Source organism: Nesoenas mayeri (assembly GCF_963082525.1).
Source record: "Nesoenas mayeri genome assembly, chromosome: 1".
NCBI lineage: Eukaryota > Metazoa > Chordata > Aves > Columbiformes > Columbidae > Nesoenas > Nesoenas mayeri.
The window spans coordinates 65,919,841-65,938,249 of record NC_137541.1 but is presented as its reverse complement, the minus strand read 5'-3'; the positions used below and the strand labels follow the sequence as shown (position 1 = coordinate 65,938,249).

Sequence of the window (18,409 nt, the reverse complement as noted above, 5' to 3'; positions counted from 1 at the left end):
TAAGATGGGGACAGACTTTTTAGAAGGGCCTGTTGCAATAGGACAAGGGGTAATGGTTTTAAACTAAAAGAGACGAGATTTGGGTTAGACATGAGGAAGAATTTTTTTACAATGAGGGTGGTGAAACCCTGGCCCAGGTTGCCCAGAGAGGTGGTAGATGTCCCATCCCTGGAGACTTTCAAGGATGGGGCTCTGAGCAACCTGATCTAGTTGAAGATGTCCCTGCTCATGGCAGGGGGCTGGACTAGATGAGCTTTGAAGGTCCCTTCCAACACAAACTATTCTATGATGTCCTGCAGCCACCTGCCCAGCTCTATAGGCCAGCCTATAATTTCCCTGCTGAAAACTGACTTTCACAGTTACTTTTTCCATTACAAGCTGTTTGGGCCAGCACATGCTCCTTCCTTGCAGAGTGCAGCACAAGCAGAGCAGGCAATTCATCCATGACTCGTTGGATCAATTTCAGTGTTTCCACTCCTTGTGAAGTGCCTGCCAGAATTTTCGATTTTGCTCATTTATTCAAAACTAATGGCGCCATGATTTCTGAAATTTGCCTTAGCCTGCAGCTGCTCTGTGAGCAGTTCATGGCAAGTTTTCAGTCTTTGGAGCTTGAGTTGTCTTAATCAGACACATTAGGAAACAACATTTGTGTTTCTTGGTCAGTCAAGTGTAATGAGAGGAAACAGTTTGTTGCAGTGACTGCTCATGATTGCCAATTAGAAACTTGCTTTCAGTGAATGGTTTGCAATATTCAGTTGAAAGGCACTGTTCCTGGAAGCAACCGTGTCAGGAAATTAATTCACCACATTTCTGAGGTGTGACTGGAAAATAGGAACAGGTATATTTTGAGAAAACCTGTTTTCGAAACAGGAGCAAATATTACAGTTCAAGTTAACCACATGATAACTCCTGTCTCCTGAATCAGTCCAGGCTTAGCAGTGATTCCTTCCTACATGACTAAACCACAACCTTGAAAGTTTCTTCATACTGATATGAATGAAAAGTCCCTGGAAATTACAATGAATATCAAATAGGAAAACCCTCAATCTTAAATTGTCATTAACACTACTCAGAGTAGCATTTCAGTCCAAGGGCTCAAAGCGCTTTGCAACAAGTGAGCAATAGTTCTTGTTTAGCAGGCAGGACATTCAGGAAATTACTTCACTGACAGCTCCAGGTTCTCATTTAGACATCTGAAACCTCTGAGCTGTGGGCAGTCAGACACATTGTCAGCCACCCAGTCAAAGTCTTCAAACTGCCCATGGGAAAGGATAGATGCATTACCACTACATGGCCTGGAGGACAGGAGAGGGCTTTAAGAGTCAGGACTCAAGATCTGAACTTGTAGCAAATCATATCAGAGCACCTTGGCGCAAGATTCACCTGGAGTTCCTCATACTGGGAGGTGTAGAGCTCCCAGCTCCCTTCCAACCTTGTCATCTCTTTATGGTCACCAATGACAGCCAGGAGGCCCAAAGGCCAAAGGCAGCTAAATGGGAATTATTTCATAGCATCATACTTCTCCAGCTACCTGCCTGCATGTCTTATGCCCCTCTCACTGTGTCACTGAAGGCTTTCATCGCTACCATTCCTGTCTGGGCATTACACTTATCTTCTCCTCGAGCCTGAGATGGGTATTAGCCAGCTCTGCCACAACTCCCTACTAAGTCCCATCTCCCAGTCAGCAAATAAGAGCCCCCGTGGGCACAAATTCACCTTCCCTGAGGCAATGGAGCCAACAAGAACATCTTACACCCAGCCCATCCCTGGCTGTGTTGGCCCTGCAGGGTCTCTCTCCCCATGACCCTACAACATGGTGGTCATACCTACACCACAGCCACAGGGATGCTCTTGTTCACCTGCTCCCCTTGCCACAACCAGTCACAGATGAGCCTACAGTCAGTGGGGATGGGGAAGGACCAGAAGGGAAATTGTGCAGAAATTTATATGCACTGTACATCACTCAGTTCTTTCTCCACGGGTCAGGTGGGGTATCATCCCCATGACACCACCTTCCTAGACACAGTTCTTCCTAGGACAAGATGTGTACAAGTGAAAGAGGACAGGCTTGGGCATGGCACTGGGTAAACCTTTACAGCTCTGTGAGCATGTCCTCTTCAATAACCATGGGTAATCTCTTCAAAGAAAATAACATAGTCCTGATCCAGGACTAAAAGAGGAACAGGGACAAGAAGGAAAAACAGATCCTGGTTTTGCCCCTGGTTTGCTCTGGCTTCAGTCAGTAACAGAAGAGGAAGCAAAGGTGGTGGCATGCCATCTTTACTTACATGACAAGTGGGACAACCTGAACCATAAACCAAATCAATCAGCCTGTGGCCTCAGGTAGCCCATACTGAGAGGGTCCTCTGCCACCCAGTGGAGCCAGTGTTAGAGATGCTCTTGCATATGCCCACATGTGCACTGGGCATGGTGGTGCAACATCTCATGGAAGACTCTGAACATTTGATGATTACCTTGGGAGCCATACTGAGATTCTTCAATCCCTCCAAATTGCCAACAAGACCTACAGGGAATTCTGGGGAAGGGCCACCATCACCCTCCCTTGCATTAGAGAAGAAATGTGGCATGTATGTCTTCCCTGGGGACCTTTCCCACGAGACATCTGGGCGAAGCAGCAGCAACTTGCCCAGTGACCACAATCGCCATACCTGCTTCAGGGGTCCTTTGGTTTTCAGGAGGATGAAGATGGCGTAGAGAGGAATGCAGACCATGGAGGAGAGTGCCATCAGCCAGCCAATCACGTAGCCCCAGGGTGGGTACACGTAGGTATTGTTGTATTTCAAAGGTGTGTACTTGATCAGGGAGAACAGGAAGACGGCCTGAGGAGCAGAAAATGGAGACATAGCCAGAGCAAAGGGAGCAGCCAAGCAGGGACACCTGGCCACTCTGTAGGCACCAGCTGGGTGGCAATGAGCGTGCTGTCTCACATGAGCTAGCATGGACCTTGCTTGTTGCAGTGAGGTGAGCTTGGTACATGCTGTGGCAGATGAACACCCCCCTCTCCCTCCCCGCCCCTTCCTTGGATATGGAAGGCGCAGGCACATCTCCCTCTCCCTCAACACTTCCTCTCTCCCCCACCTCTCCTGCAATGGGAGTAACAGCTTCTTTTGTTTGACCCCAGAGCCCATTTGCCAGGGATGTTAAAAGAGAGGAGGAGGGGGCGCAGAGGCATCAAGGAACCGCTGGGCGCCCACAGCCAGAGTCGGGGGGGTGCTGAGAAGTTTCAGGGCACCCCACAGCCAGAGTGGGGGTGCAGAGAAGCTTCTGGAATGCCCACAGTCAGATCTGACTTGGGTATATAAACAGGACCCTCACTGCCGAGGCATGTGCTTGGCCTGTCCTCTTGGAGCACGGGCCAAATGCTGCCGCCGAGAGCCCACCGCTTAGGCAGGATCACTGCCTAAGGTAACCTCCTGTGACTGGGATTGCTTCACCGAGCTGTGTGGGTGAGTGATAAACTTCTCAATATTTCCTCGCAGGATTGAGGGTGTTGTTTTTCCTCACTTAGGCAAAGTGAGGATATTCCATGCCTAAATATGAGCACGTGTATTTGTTTCCTGGAGTCAGGGACAGCTCTGGCCGTTTTTGGTGAGCCACATGTATGCACACTGTGGACCTCCATTGTTATTATTTGCTGCACCCCAATAACTTCCTCAGCTGATACTCGAACCTGTATTTACATTACTGGAGAGCTAAAACCACTTTCTTTACTGGTTAATCTGCCACACCATTTTGACCAGAATAAAAGTTTGGTTTGAACCCTGTTGTCCACCTAAAACTAACTTTGGGGTGCCTCCATGACACATGCCAACTGGACAAGGAGTTATCTCAGAGAGAGGGCCAGGTTTCTCCACAGTGTAAAGCCTTTGGGCTTCCTAAGGGTTCAACCTAAGCAAAGCCAGCAGCAGCTTTGAGGGTCTAGCGACACTGAGACTGCAATTTATTCATATCAAAGTCAGGAGTTAGTGCTGTCCCTAGCAGAAGCCCTCCAGAAGTACCACACAGGCACAGCTTTACCCCTCTTGGGGCTCTCTAGCTGATGATTTGGGCTTCATCAAGCCTGGCTTGAAAATTTCACTGATATTCAACTCCTGCTGGAACCTGAAGACAAAGGACTAGAAATCTTTTGTAAGCTGTAGCTATAGATCCCATCTGTGTCTCGACTGAGATCGAAGAAAACAACTCTAAACATCAAATGAAGGAGCAGAATTTGGCTCAGAAAGCATGTAGAAGTCAGTCAAGCAAGACTGGACATAGATTCAAAACAGGCAAGAACTTGCCTGACTTAGGGTACATTTTCTTTAAATACAGTTGTCACAGGAGTTCTAAAAGATATTTAATAACACAGGAAGCAAATGGCCATGGGAAGATATTTCTGAGCCACGGGAGATCACAGGAACACAGGCTGAAGCAAGCCTTTCAGAACAGCATAATTCTTATTGGTCTTCTACTCAAAAGTAATTTGATCAAACCTCTCCAGACTTTGAGGATACATTTCCCTTTGCCTTCATGGTAAACAAATGGCTTTTCAGGCTCAATTAATTTTTAGACAAAATATAAGGTTTTACAAAGGAAATAAATTGCCACCTCAGCTATGGACAAGCTTCTGCTTTTCCATAGCAGTTTGCAAAACTTACAGCAGCACCTTGAAGACAAATCAGCCTTTTCTACTGAGAACCCATGGACTCAGAATAATATGGCATATTGCCATAATTGCACTTACCAAGCACATACCCGGGGTTATCACCAGCCAGCATATCTTGATCAAGGGCCATGGTCGAAAACCAATCATGTCCTCAATGTTGTCATAGAAGCGGTTGGCACCTTGGTCACCAGCCAGTACAGAGACAAAGTCAGAGGTCAGATCATTGTTGTTTCCTTCAACCACTACTCACATAAGATCCCCACTTTCTTTATCCTCAGTATTTACTCCTGGCAAAAACACCGTTATTTCAATAATATAGCACCAGGTAACAGGCTTTTCTGTCATTGAAAAGACTGATCTGTGGCTAAATACAGATGGAGGTTTTTAACTTCAGCCCTAAGTTATCAGAAAGGTTAATGTAGAAGACATGCCCTGTCCCTCAGAGAGCAGCCAGTAAGAGCTGGCGAGGAATGGCACAAGGCAAGGAGGGGTGCCTGGTTTACAGGTCAGCAAGGGAAAGCTCTTGCAGGTCGAGCACATGGGACTGTGTGAGCCCAGAGTGTTGGAAGAAAGAGAGTGGGGGACACCAAACAAACCCCTCTCTTTGTAACCAGATTGGCACACCAGAGAAGTCATGTCAAGAATCCCTATTGAATTAGCCATTTCCAATGTCATCAAGAGCCTGCTTTCCACAGAATACGTTATTTTTGGCCTACACCCAGAAGATCTGTTAACCCACACTCTGCTGGAAACCAAATCTTCCATCTGCAAGCATTGCTGTACTGCCCAACGGGAGGTGTCCTGTGGGTACCTGATCTCCATCTCCTCTCATTCATTTCACTTAATAGATTATGTTGTTCCCAGTAAATGCTGCCCACCTGAAGAGCACCTAAAAGTCCTACCACTGGCCAGACCCTATCCATTGACTCTTCCCAACCCAAAGCACAAAGAGGAAATGTATGCAATGTTATATAGAGGAGAGGGCATAATGCAGATGGACTTCAGCAGACCTTGCAGTAACCTCTAGGATGTCTTAAAGGTGCAAGAGCCTAACGTTGGACAAAAAGAGATGTTAAAAGAAGAATAACCAAAAAGTCATTCATAAGATGCCCTAACTTCTTCCTAACTAGAGCCAGCCAGAGGTAATATATCAGACTGCCTCAGGTGAAATAGAGCTGCTATATGAAACAAAAAATGTAGCTAGCTTGTCCATAGAAAGGGTTACCAGTTAAGCACCTCTGGGATGAAATAATGCCAAGTTTATCTTATTGATGTTTAATCACAGTGCTTAGCTGATAAAGGAGTCTGCCTTTAGGAGTGTTCATCCCACTGTGAACTCAAGGTTGTGCCACAGGTCCCACCTGCGAGTCTGATGAGACTTTGCTTTTTGCATCTTAACACCAGAAGGCTGGGCTGGGCAAAATATAAGCCTAGAGGACTGGCTGCCCTTAGAAGTGTTTGGGATTTGGTGACTTTTATTTTGGTTTATGTTTTTTATGTCTTAGAATTAATTTCCCATATTATGTTTCCTTTAAATATATGAATTCTACAAAACTATTTTATGTATGCTTTTCTTTTTCATAGCTCTTTGCAATATTTTATATAGCCCATGACTAATGTTTGCAGGAAAGCTCTTTTAAACCCAGCTTTTTGAAGTATTTAGTCTGGGGAGGCGGGGTGAGCAGGTTCTTTGAACACCTCATGATTCCCATCTTGAGTTGTGAAGTTAACAAGTAGCCTCAAGCAGAGACAACAAGCTGTGGCATATCAAGGGACACGCAGCTTTGTGTGGGAGCCCAACCTACACCAGAGAAGAGAGCCCTAAAACTTCCAAGCTGTAAATATCATGAGGCTTCTGACAGCATTTCTGAAAAATATACAGGGAATAAAAGAGAGATGGTATAAAGAAATTCTCTTGCCAAAATGCCAAAATCTCCTGCAGGGTGAAAAAAAGCAGAGACGCGACTCGGCATTTAGAATATGAATATATCATGGTCTCTTATACCATACAGTGTTTCTACAGAAACACCCCATGATGTCAAACATATGACAGATAGATTAATTCATAATGCAACTTTGTGGAAGCCGCAATTTCACCACAAATTTGAGTCTAGCATCTAGGGGAAGAGACATAGCAATTTAAGAAATACAAAGGTGCTAAACAAAAAGAAAGACAGAGCAGACATCCACCCTTCACTGAGAAAACAACCCAAAACTTAAGTTGTTAGTTACAGTGTGCCTCCACCTGTTCTTATTCCTGTTCTCTGTAGTGCAAATATCAGGTCCTGTATTTCCATGGCCACTGTAGCAGTCCGTAGGTGAAGTGATGAAACACAATGGGACCTGACATGAATGTCCTTAGAGAGAATATGAACAGGAGGTTTTACATGTTCTGCCTTTCATAGGCAGATGAAAAAGTAATCAAGCTTAAGAAGTCATCAGTTCAATCACTTGGCATTGGCTTTTTGAGCAAATTAGAAGCTGGAGGATGTGTGCAGTCCCCCTTCCTTCTCAGCACATTAGAAGGATTAGATAAAGCTCCTGCAGAGAAAGCCATAAAGATTTCCCCAAAGAGATTTTTGTTGGAATGAACAATGATGTTGCTGTTATCCCCTGTATCCCAAGCCAAGGAAGACGGTATGCAGGCACAGGGCAGTTATCCATGTACGCTGGTACCACTTCTCTGATGCCGACCCGTCCCATATACCTTCAAAGCTCTTGCATGCTTTTCTGACAAATTGTTTTATTTTGGTACATAAATTCTTCGGTGCTCCCTCTCTGTCTCAGACCTGCAGCATCAACACCTGCGCCAAATCCATGAAAAATACCAGCAGCAGAGGTGTTGTGGCGCTGTGACAACAGCACATCCTTTGGGTACCAGGTGCACTGAGCAGGACCCTTATGGTTCCTAAATAAGATGGTAAGATTGCTGGTGCATCCAAGAGGATAAAGCAGATGTAGCCAGCACAAGCCTGACGGGCAGGATCCAGGCAGAAGGAGGCTGCTGCTTCTGTTAGCCATGCTGCATGAGAGCAAGAGAGAGATTTATGCCAGCACAACACAGATTCACCCTAGGGCCACCCACAGGTACCTGCTGTCATCAGCTTGCTTTAGCTTTGTAAACAGTACTAATGATTTCAAGCCCTGGCTCTCCTGCAGCGATGGAGGCTTTTGCTTTCTCCTGGAACAGCTAATCCTAATGTGCATGCTGTGACTGCCTGGAAAATATCCTCCCTGCAGCACACTTTGGTGGCATCATGTTGTAAATCCCAGTGTTCAAAACCCATGTCCACTTATATGAAGGCTGCCTGTCCCAAAGTGGGAGAGAGGAAAAAGGGGAGGAAAAAACCCCAAAACAACAACAACAAAATCCTCCAGTGCTCCCCTCCAGGGAACATGATTGGCAGGTCTGATGCTGGGCAATCCTTTCACAGGCAGAGAGCAGTACGGGAGGAAATCCTCAGATCTTTGCAAGAGCAGCTGCCTGGCAGCAGAGAGAAGCTGCCAAGTGGTGGGTGGTTGGTGTATGTGCTGGGAGAGGGGAAGCTCAGAACGCATATTTGTGTTAGCAAAAATGCTGTAATTCTTCACAGTGTAAGCAAGAGGCTCAGCCCTGCCAGTTCTAAGGCTGCAGGGGAAAAAAAAAAAAAGGCATTAATTGGCACCACTCACTTTTTTTTTTTTTCCACCAAGATGCTCCACCTTGGCCCTCTGACTACATTTTGGACCAGAGTCAGTCCAATGGATGCAAAGCAGAGCATCAAGAGGATAAAATCTGGTTGTGTGGAGTGTGACAAATGAACCCATGGTGGTGACGGAAAGGGCCATTTCTCAATCCCCAGCTGCTCTGTTCCTCTTCCAGGTTGCTGGGACAGTATCACCTCTCCTGCTGCTCATTGTATGCCATTGCTCCTCTCCATGGGTTGTGTGAAAAGGCACGTGGCTTGTGTGACTCTAAAATGGCAGGGAGGTTCTATACATTAAAGCATAATTCAGTTTAATGTAACTGAGCATGGCGATGAGGCTCTGTAACAGATGAATGAGCACTGTGATCTCCCTAGAAATCCCACAGGGACTGGGTAGAAGGCAACTCTAAATTTAAATCTGGCTGGATCTGGTATTGCAAGCTCTCGGGTGAGCTTCCTTTGCAGGACATCTCTCTAGATAAATCCGTCCTATAGATCTGCTTCTCTTGCATTCCCTGGAGGTCAAGCCCAAACAGCTGCACCTGCTCCCATTTCAGCAAGAGAGGAGTCCATCCAGACTAGAAACTGGCTCCTGCTGTACATGTACAGCATTTGGAGAAACCGATAACCCCTTCATCAGCAATGTCACTACAGCCAACCCAGCTTCTGTAAAACAGTAAGCACCAAAGAGAGTACACAGGGACCAACTGCTCACTGGCTTTTCCAAAACAAGATATAGTCGACACCAAAAGAAATTAGCAGGTGGCAGATTCAAAACACGGAAAAGAGAGTGACTCCTTACACAACACCTGACCAAGCCATGGAGCTCCTTGCTGCAGGATTTTGTGGATGATAAATGCTTACCTGAGTCAACTGGAAAAAATAACAACAGAGAAATAGATTTTACATCTGTCTCTGGAAATCCCTGGGCAACAAGCTGAGTATTGCATCTGGCTCCAGGACCCCCAACACAAGACAGACATGGACCTGTTACAGAGTGTCCAGAGAAGGGCCATGAAAATGATCAGAGGGTTGAAACTCTTCTCATATGATGAAAAGCTGAGAGAGTTGGGGTTGTTCAGCCTGGGGAAGAGGAGGCTCTGGGGATACCTTGTTGAGTTCTTTCAATATGTAAAGGGGGCTTGTAAGAAAGATAGACACGTTTTACCAGGGCTTGTAGGGACAGGAGAAGGAGTAACAGTTTTAAAGTGAGAGTAGATTTATTGTAGATTGGATATAAGGAAGACATTCTTTACTATGAGGATGATGAGAGACTGGAACAGGTTGCCCAGGGAAGTTATGGATGCACTAACTATCATTAGAAGTGTTCAAGGTCAGGCTGAACGAGGCAACCTGATGTAATGAAAGATGCCCCTGCCCATGGTGGTGGGGCAAACTAGATGATCTTTAAAGGTTCCTTCCTGCCCAAATCATTCTATGATTTTACAATAAGTTGTTAGAAGCTGGAAGAATATTCACAGAAAGTACCATTGCTAACTTTTCTGCTACTATACTCTTCCCTGAGCACCCACTCCTGCTCTTGAAAGAGACACAACATGATGTTAAGGCTTGCAATCTTTTCCTTAGGTTAGTACATGCACACTGGTCAGCATAGGAGCCAGAAGGTGCTTGTTTGTGAGATGTTGAAGACCTGGTCTAATCTGGCATCTACCATAGCTTTGCACAATCCTTACAGGTACTGAGCTCTTGTACCTCTGTGAAGGTAAAGAGGGAGAGTGGCTGCTCTGTATCATACGCAACTAGAGCCTTTCCCTAAAAACCACTAGCCTCGATGTGAGCTTCAGGGAGATGAACAGCAACCTGTGTGCTCGGGCACCATTTGGCAGGGAAGAGATCTCTGGTAGGATATCATGGAATACTCTTCTTACTGCACAAGCTATCAAACAGTCGGTTTCCTTCTGATAGTTCACAAAGCTCAGTTTAATCCTATACCTGAGTAGTTTAGCTACAGACTTCACTGAGAGCCAAAGCAGTCCCTCCTGTTTATTTTAGGAGTGCCATCACAGCCCATGCCAACAGGAAGCGTGTATCATCACAGAAGAAACACAGAGCAAGTCTGCATCCCAGCATTTTGTGTTAAATTACCTGACAAGACTAAACTAAAGGCACAATGTAAGCAGACTACAACAGAGACCAGAGAGCAGCAGTCACTCCTCTATAGCTGATTTTCTAATTCAAAGCACAGATGGGAAGAGCAGCAAGATAGTTCAACACGAGGAACTTTCAGAAAGGAAAAAATGTACTTACTCTAAATGTGGAGCAATTAAGAAACATTGTGAGGAAATACAATGGAAACCAGAGACAAAAGAGAGGGTAATTGCAGCATTTATTTGCCCCTAAGGATCTTTTTTATCCATTCCCACTTCTCAACCCCCCCATCCTTGCCTTGAGAAAGAGCAACACAGGTTTTTGTCCTCCACTTACCATACACCCATCCTATAGAGATGACTTCAAAAATGGCAACGAAGAGCAGGCATGTGCCACTGGCAGCATAGTAGTCAAAGAGCTGGAAGATGTACATTCCACCCTGTTGAAGAGGTAGAGAGAGTCATGGCAGGACTATTCCATGTGAGGGAAGAATGACTGAGGCTAGCAGAATATCGGCAGAAACACTGCACCTAGAGCAGGTGGGAGTAGAGAAGAGTCCTCTTGGGGCTTCCCCCAATGTGCCCCAAAAAGATAGTCAGGCCTCGTGGCAGAAAAGTATTTCATGTCCATTTTCTGACGCTGCTGGGCTAGGCTGATTTATGTGTCCATAGGAGCAGAAGCCAGTTTGTTTGCTTGTTTTAAATCAGTCAGCAAGTTTCCAGCATCATTTGAAAATACCGTGTAGCAATGCAGAACTTTGTACCCAAGAAACTGGTATCCTGAGGATCTGGACATTCACATACCTCATTTTAGCTGCATCCATCTTTACATATTGCTCAGGGTCCAAGCCCTATGATGACAGAGGCATGTGGCTACCCTGTCGCCTCTACTTTTGAGCTCAGCCCTGCATAGTTGCCATCATCTACCTGCACAAGTCAGTGGATGACTCCTCTCTCATACTTTCATGCGTTTTCTCAAAAAGAAAGCCCCTCCAATACAAGTCAAGTAGATGCTTTCTAACAGTGCCAAAGGGCCCTTACACTGCCAGAGTAGTAGAGCTGTTACACTTTCACCCCACCATGCATGAGGCGACATGCTGCAAGGATGGGAGTATATGTGTCCATGCAAGGAAGCATGAAAAAGCCAGGGGAACCCTTAACGCAGTTTCGCTCGAAGCAATCTTGATCACAGTAGCAGCTACCTTCACCAAATCCTTAGCCAGGATCCTGTTGGAGGATCATTCTGCAGTGCCTAAGAAGTTCAGCAGGAGTTAGCTTTCACTACACAGCACATGGAGACAACACAGAGGATCTCTCAGACCTCCACCCAAGAGTGCACACACAGTGCAGCACATCACCATGCAGGCAGAGGTGCTTGGCTATCAGCTGCAGAGCAGGGCAAACACCATGCACATAGCCTTGCACCAACCCAGTTCTTCTGCTTCTGGTCTTGGGGGTCACAGGCTCACCACTGGCTCAGGCAGGGTTACGGTGCATCTATTACCCCCAGCCTCCTCTCCTGCTGCTCTGCTGCTTGTGGAAAGCAGACAGCAAGCACTCACTGCCCTTAAAAGAACTTCTACTTGTACAGATCAGTTTGTTCTAACCACCAGGCCTGGTATTTGCACAAAGCTGTGTGTCAGGCAGCCTCTCAGGGCTGTGGGACCGTTTCTTTGGAAGGCTCAGTTATGCAGCGAATACACTAGCATCATGCAGGGTAAAAGCAGCACTGGCTGTGAGAGGCACCAGCTAATGCATTAGAAATGAAGGATAATTAACAGCATCATTGCTGTATCTATCCACTCTTCCAGAGCAGTCTAGTGGGTTTTCAGCTGTATACCCCAGCTGCTACTTTCTTACCTCAGTGACCAGCAACAAGCCCAGGAGGTAGCATATGACTGCGATGGTCAGGATCAGAAGCTCCCGACGCCCCTTCTTCCGAAACACTCCCGGGAACATGTCAATAATAGCTGTCACCATGCTTTCTACACAGACAAACTACAGAAGAAGACAGGTCAGAAAAAACAGTGTCTCCACTTCCCGAAGCATGCATTCCCTCTCACTGTCCTTTCTTCCTCTAGCCACCCAAATTCTTTTGTTTGTTTGTTTTCTCTTTTAGTCTGTCTTGCTTCCACCAAAGGCCAGCTGCAATTGCTAGGGACCCAAACACAGCTCCTCTGGAGCTGCAGACCAAAGGGGTTAAAAGCACAGCCCATGTCAGGAGGTTGAACTGTGAGATGTGTGATGAATTGCCTCAAAGTCAACAGGGCACGTTCCTGCATAGCGGGAACAACCAAGGGATGGGGAGGCAGAGGGCAGACTGCACCCCTCGAGCAGAGTGAGGAAGCACCCGAGATGGCACAAGGAGCCCTTATGAACAGAGAGGAGCTCCCCCTGCCACTGTGAAGCTAAGGGAAGCCAAACGTCTGTGGGGGCACAGCTCAGCCCTAACATCAAGCACACCCCTCCTACAGCAGGACAGGCTACAAAATACATCACGACTGCTTGGGACAACCAATGGAGTATGCAGCCGGGAGTCCCACAGGTTTATTTCTGGCTTTTGGGGCTGACCGTGGGACAGGACACCTGCCCATTGCCACATGGCTCTTGGTTCTGCAGTGTACATCACTCATGGAATGTGTAAGAGAACATGAGCCACTGCTGGGACAGCATGAAGCAGAGCTGTGAGATCAGGCAGGAGGGGACCTCGACCCAGACAAACAGAGGAAACAGGCCTCATTCTCCAGGTGTGGGGGCTGAAATGCTGCAAAGAGCGTGAGCAGAGCACCCTGTCTGGCAGGCATTTTGGGACACCACCTGATCCCCCTCATGCTGGCTTGCCAGGGATGCACACTGTGCTCCCCAGGGTACTCTGCTGAGTTTTACTCCTGGTATAATGGGTATGGGAGAGTAAGAGATAGGCATACCAGCAAGAACACACAGGGATTGCTCTGGTGAGATGCAGTTGGGAAAAAAATGGCCCTATTCCCCTTTCCAGACTGCCCTGCTCTGTGCCAGTGCTCACTCCACAGTGTGTGAGGTTTCGGTGCTGGCACAGAGGTGGGAGGGGATGTAGCTGGGATGAGGTGTAGCTGGAACACCCTCACATACACACAGGGAGAAGGATGCCAAACAGAGATGCCAGCATGCATAATCACTGGCCTTCCATCAGCCTTGGTTCTGAGCTCCCACACTGTGAAAGTTCTGCAGACAATGTGGAGAATGTATGTGAGATACCAGCAAAGCACATAACCACTTTACCCTTTCCCATGGCCTTTGGGAGTGCTCAAGGTGGGGACAAGCACCAGAGCAGTAGACGAGGAGGAGGGTGTGTTTGCTGTACCTGGCTGTCCAGTCCCAAGAAGATCAGCATGAGAAAGAAGAGACAAGACCAGAGCTGAGACACAGGCATCATCGTTACCGCTGTTGGATATGCTATGAAAGCCAGTCCGGGACCTGCCAACAGACCACAAGATGAGCAGGAATGCCCCCCACACTGCAGCCTGCCACCATGCCCCTGCAGCACAGAGTGAGCTCGGGTACTGCTTCAGTGCTTGCTCCACCACGGCTCCCTGCCCACACAAAACTGAAAGCCACATCAGGAAGCACAGTCCTGCAAACTTCACTGCAGACACCCACAGTGATGTAGAATGTAGGTAACATCCCAGGCTTCACTTCAGAAAAGTCCCCTTGCCCTTCAGCCTTTCTGTTCTGCCTTGGCTCTGAAGTCTCCTGGGAAAAAAACAAAAACAAAAACAAACCAACAAACCTACCTGATTCAGCCACTTCTGCAATGGGTACGCCCTGCTCTTGAGACATGAAGCCCAGCACCGAGAAAATGGCAAAGCCAGCAATGAAGCTGGTGGCACTGTTCAGGAAGCAGAGCATGATGCAGTCCCTGCAGAGGGGAGATCAGAGAGAAATCAGTGTTTCCCACTGCAGAATGAGTCCTCTTGGGATCACATCTGTACTCAGCTTTCCAAGTCAGACAGTATGGACCAAGGAACAACAATGCTGCTCTTGAACTTCCTCAGAAGTGAAAAGCTCAGAACAAAGCAAAAAATCAGCCTACTTACCTTGTACCTCACTGTTCATGAGTTATAGGACTATACATGGCACAAAGAGAGATGTAGGGCACCAGCAGTGGCTTTTGAATAGGGTGCCACAATGATACATGTAGGGACATGGCAACAAAAAAGTTGGTAGAAGTCAAAAGAATAAGAAAAACAACAGAGAAAATGAAGAAGATCAATTAGAAAAGGAAGAGGTTGCAAAAGTTAACATGGCCAAGAAAAAGGAGCATCTGGAAGCATGAACACATACAGGTTCAGCAGGTCTGGTAAAACATGGACTAATGGGTTAACAAAAATCCTCACCTGACAAGGGTTGTGTCTACACTGTCTTAATTAACTATGGTCAGGTGGAAAGTGCTATGCCACTTGTCCTGAAATGTTTGTGCACTTGCTCTCTGTGAAAACAGGGCACCAGTCTGAGCTGGCTGGGCTGGAAACCCCACAGAGCTGCTCCACCAGAGCTCCACCAGAGCTGACCCATAGAATCAGCTGCTATGTGGCAGTGTGGACACCCAGCACATTTGGGCTGGAGAGACACCCAGAACTATACTGCTGGTCCAAGGCACATAAGGCACCAGACAAAAGTGCCAGTGCACTGCTTTATTGGTGACAGATACATTTCAGGAAAGTTAGGAGAGCTAGGAGAAAGTATTAATTGCCTGACCAATAGCTGCGGCAGCACCTTCTGGAGAACAAAAGAGGAGAGATGATTGATGTCTCCAGAGTACCATTACATTTTCCCATCCATGCCAGAGCAATACACAAAGGAATAACAAAGCCCCGTCTCCTCAGGGCTCTGTGAAAGGTGTCAGAAATGGTCCTGATGTCTTCACTGAGCTGTGTGTCAGGCCATGGATAAAATGGATCTGTAATCCAAGGGCAAGGAGGAGGTCAGACAGACTCGATTAATCTTCTTGATAGGATCAAAATGCCACTAGCAGTACATTACCCTGATGGTATTAAAGTACTGGAGACAAAGGACCCAGCCATCATCTTTGTACCATCTCGCCTGCCTACCAAGTGTCAACAGAGCTGAGTGTGCCAGCCCTGCTCACTCATCCTTGTCAAAATAGCCCATGATGTCTCCACAGTGGCTGGAGACACTCTCCTGTTTGATTCCTCTCCCTTCTCTAATCTCCTCCCATTTCCAAGCTGACTGGTGGAAGGGCACTACCAAACCTGTTTTCTGGAGCTCCTGTGTTCCCCAAGCCACTTTCCATTCCTATGCTGAGCCCTTTGCAGCTTCCACACCCTGAGCAGCTTGTTAGTCAAAGCAGCATAATCCAAGGTCTCCGCTGGGGACAGTACCTGCCTCAGATGCAGCTCTGTGCTGCTTTAGCAAATTTCCAGAAGGAAATGAGGAGCCGAGGCTCCTCTTACCTGTAACAGTTGTTGGTATATTTGTTGTAGCTGCCCAGAGCTGTCAGGCACCCCTGGCAAATGGCATAAGAGAAGAGGATCTGAGTGCCTGCATCCATCCAGACCTGGAACAGAGAAGGTCAGTGGTCTCCTGACCTGGCAACAAAATAAACAAATTGCTGTGCCCTGTCTAGCAACAACCTCTTCACCCGTGCAGAGCAAACTCCATGAGACAGAGAGAGGCTCAGTGGAGGTAGGAACAAGGAGACCTCTCTGAAAAATGGAGCTAGGGGACTGAAAGTCCACTAGGAGAAGTCTCCTGAGGGGACTGTATTTTCAAATTCCACTCAAGGTGACATGACTTCAATTCATGCCTTTGCTTGCTGGGCAGAGATGGCATCCCTGATAGCATGGCTCCAGCTGAAGTTGACATTGCAGATGTCCGTGGTCTCTACGTGGCTCAGTGGTCTCAGAGCCACTGGTGAGTCATCCCAAATAAGGGCAAGCAAGTCCTTTGCATGATCAATATGCTCCCCTACCTGCTCCCTGGTCTGATTTCCCACATCTCTGAGGCCGTGATGAAGGGTGAAGGGCAGGAAATTGCCAAGCTGAGAGATTTCAGGCCGGTGGGGTGTTGTGCACCAAGGTACCCCTTTGCCCTGGGCATTTCATGGGAAAAGCTGAGTGAGCTTGTTTGCCTGTGCTCCAGACCTCTCCTCTGTGGAAGACTCCCTTCACTCCATGTATTGTGGGTTGAACTGCAGCTTCACTCTTACTCCCTCCCAGGGAAAGCCCTGAGCTGCAGGCAGGAAAACAGCCCACATTTCTGTTGTCCATGTCTTCCCCCTCACTCTCTTTTTCCTCTAAGCAGCCCCCAGCTGCAAATATCCAGGCAGCTCCAATTTGGCAGCCTTCAAAAAATCCCAGTCCAGGCATTGCTGCTTAAATTCATATGGATCTCTCACAGATAGGAACCTACATGGGAGCCCTACAGACATGGGCACACATCATGCTTCACACCAAAGCCCCACATTCTGCTTAAACTCAGTAGCAGGATCTCTCACTCCTGCTATGCTGTGTTCCAGCAGCCTGCAAAGACCATGTCAGCTTTAGTTAGGCTGTGAAAGACAGGAAGGTTTTCAGAGAGCAAGCTCTGACCCTGAATAAAACACACTCAGCCCCAGTCACCCCCTTGTTATTTATTTTGATATTAAAATGCCATTTACGTTCAGCTGGCTCTTTGCTTTCAGCGCACCACAGATTTTTTATTGACAACACATAATTGCATCTGAAAGCCATTAGGGGGAAGACAGTGTGTTTGGCAGCTGGTTTGGGAGCAGTTGGGGCTTTGGCCATCTGGGAAGATGCAGGAGGTAATCTGAGACTGTGGGCTAAGCATATTGCTTGACTGCCTCCAGGAAGAGATTCAGCCATGGAATAATTAGCAGCAGTGTCATTTAAATGCTCTTCTGGGGGAGTGTCTGCATTAGCCCCTCCTTGGGACAGGGAAGGCAGCCTGCACAGTGTTGCTGAGCCCACGTAGGGAAGGGATGCAACCTGCTGCTACCCAAAGGTGTCTGAGCAGACGCCTCAGGGGGGATCCTCCAAGGAGGATCTGTGCAGACCCTGAAGGTGCTGCCAACCTCCTGCCAACTTGAGCTGCCCTGTGGGTCCTGGGTTTGGCTGCACCTCGTGCCCTAATCTGGACTTGCCCTCACTGGGTACGCAGCATCTCCCCTGTCAGAAGCAGTTTCCATGAGCTCCAGCGAGTGTTGGCAGAGGCTGATGTGCTCATTTTGGCCAGACCCTGACCCGGGCAAGTGGGACCAGCCCCCAGGATGGGGGAAGTGAATCTGCTACAGAGCCCATGTTACCTGCCCGCATTTGGTCTCTGCAAGCATAGGGCCCCCCCAGCACACTGTGGGGGCCTTGTTGGAGCCAAAGTGCTAACCAGGCCAGAAAAAATGAAAATTGGTAGATTATTCCACCCCACCTTCCTTAATTCTTTGCATTTAAGACCCAGCAAAACCATCTGTTACATGCTGAATATTTCATACACTATTCTCTTGTTACTGAGCCCATGAGTGGAAATGACCTAATATGCCAATATGCTGCAGACACATGAGCAAAAAGGCTGTGCTGCACAGGATTGGACCCCTTCTCAGCTGTCTTAAGAAGGTCTCACTCGTTCGCCAGTCTCCCTTCAGAGAACACAGCTAGATCCTCAGCTAGCAGCAGATCCAAGGGCCAGGGTACTGGAAACCTTCCCATGGCCAGCACCTGCCTGACCTCCACCTACCTGCGGGTCTGAGAGCCTGGAGATGTCTGGTTTCAGGTAGAAGATGATCCCCTCAGCAGCACCTGGCAGAGTAACTCCTCGCACCAGCAGGATGATCAGCATCACGTAGGGGAAGGTGGCAGTGAAATAAACAACCTGGGGGGAGCAGGGCAGTGAGAGGAGAGAGGGTCAGCAGGGAGGGGGCTGCAGGCATCGTCCCATCTCATCTGCAGGCCCCC

General features: G+C 47.7%; 1 protein-coding gene across 1 annotated transcript in view; it reads right to left on the bottom strand.

The window, feature by feature from the left end:
* Positions 1–18,409, bottom strand: part of LOC308050644 (sodium- and chloride-dependent betaine transporter-like) — a gene marked incomplete at both ends in the record, with an annotated part of 30,846 nt that overhangs the window by 1,094 nt on the left and 11,343 nt on the right. The window contains 8 exons of the mRNA XM_080360801.1: positions 2,670–2,840; positions 4,745–4,845; positions 10,798–10,900; positions 12,321–12,458; positions 13,804–13,916; positions 14,234–14,358; positions 15,914–16,017; positions 18,192–18,326. Of these exons, the coding sequence (XP_080216927.1) occupies positions 2,670–2,840; positions 4,745–4,845; positions 10,798–10,900; positions 12,321–12,458; positions 13,804–13,916; positions 14,234–14,358; positions 15,914–16,017; positions 18,192–18,326 (990 nt within the window). The remainder of the gene's footprint in view (positions 1–2,669; positions 2,841–4,744; positions 4,846–10,797; positions 10,901–12,320; positions 12,459–13,803; positions 13,917–14,233; positions 14,359–15,913; positions 16,018–18,191; positions 18,327–18,409) is intronic.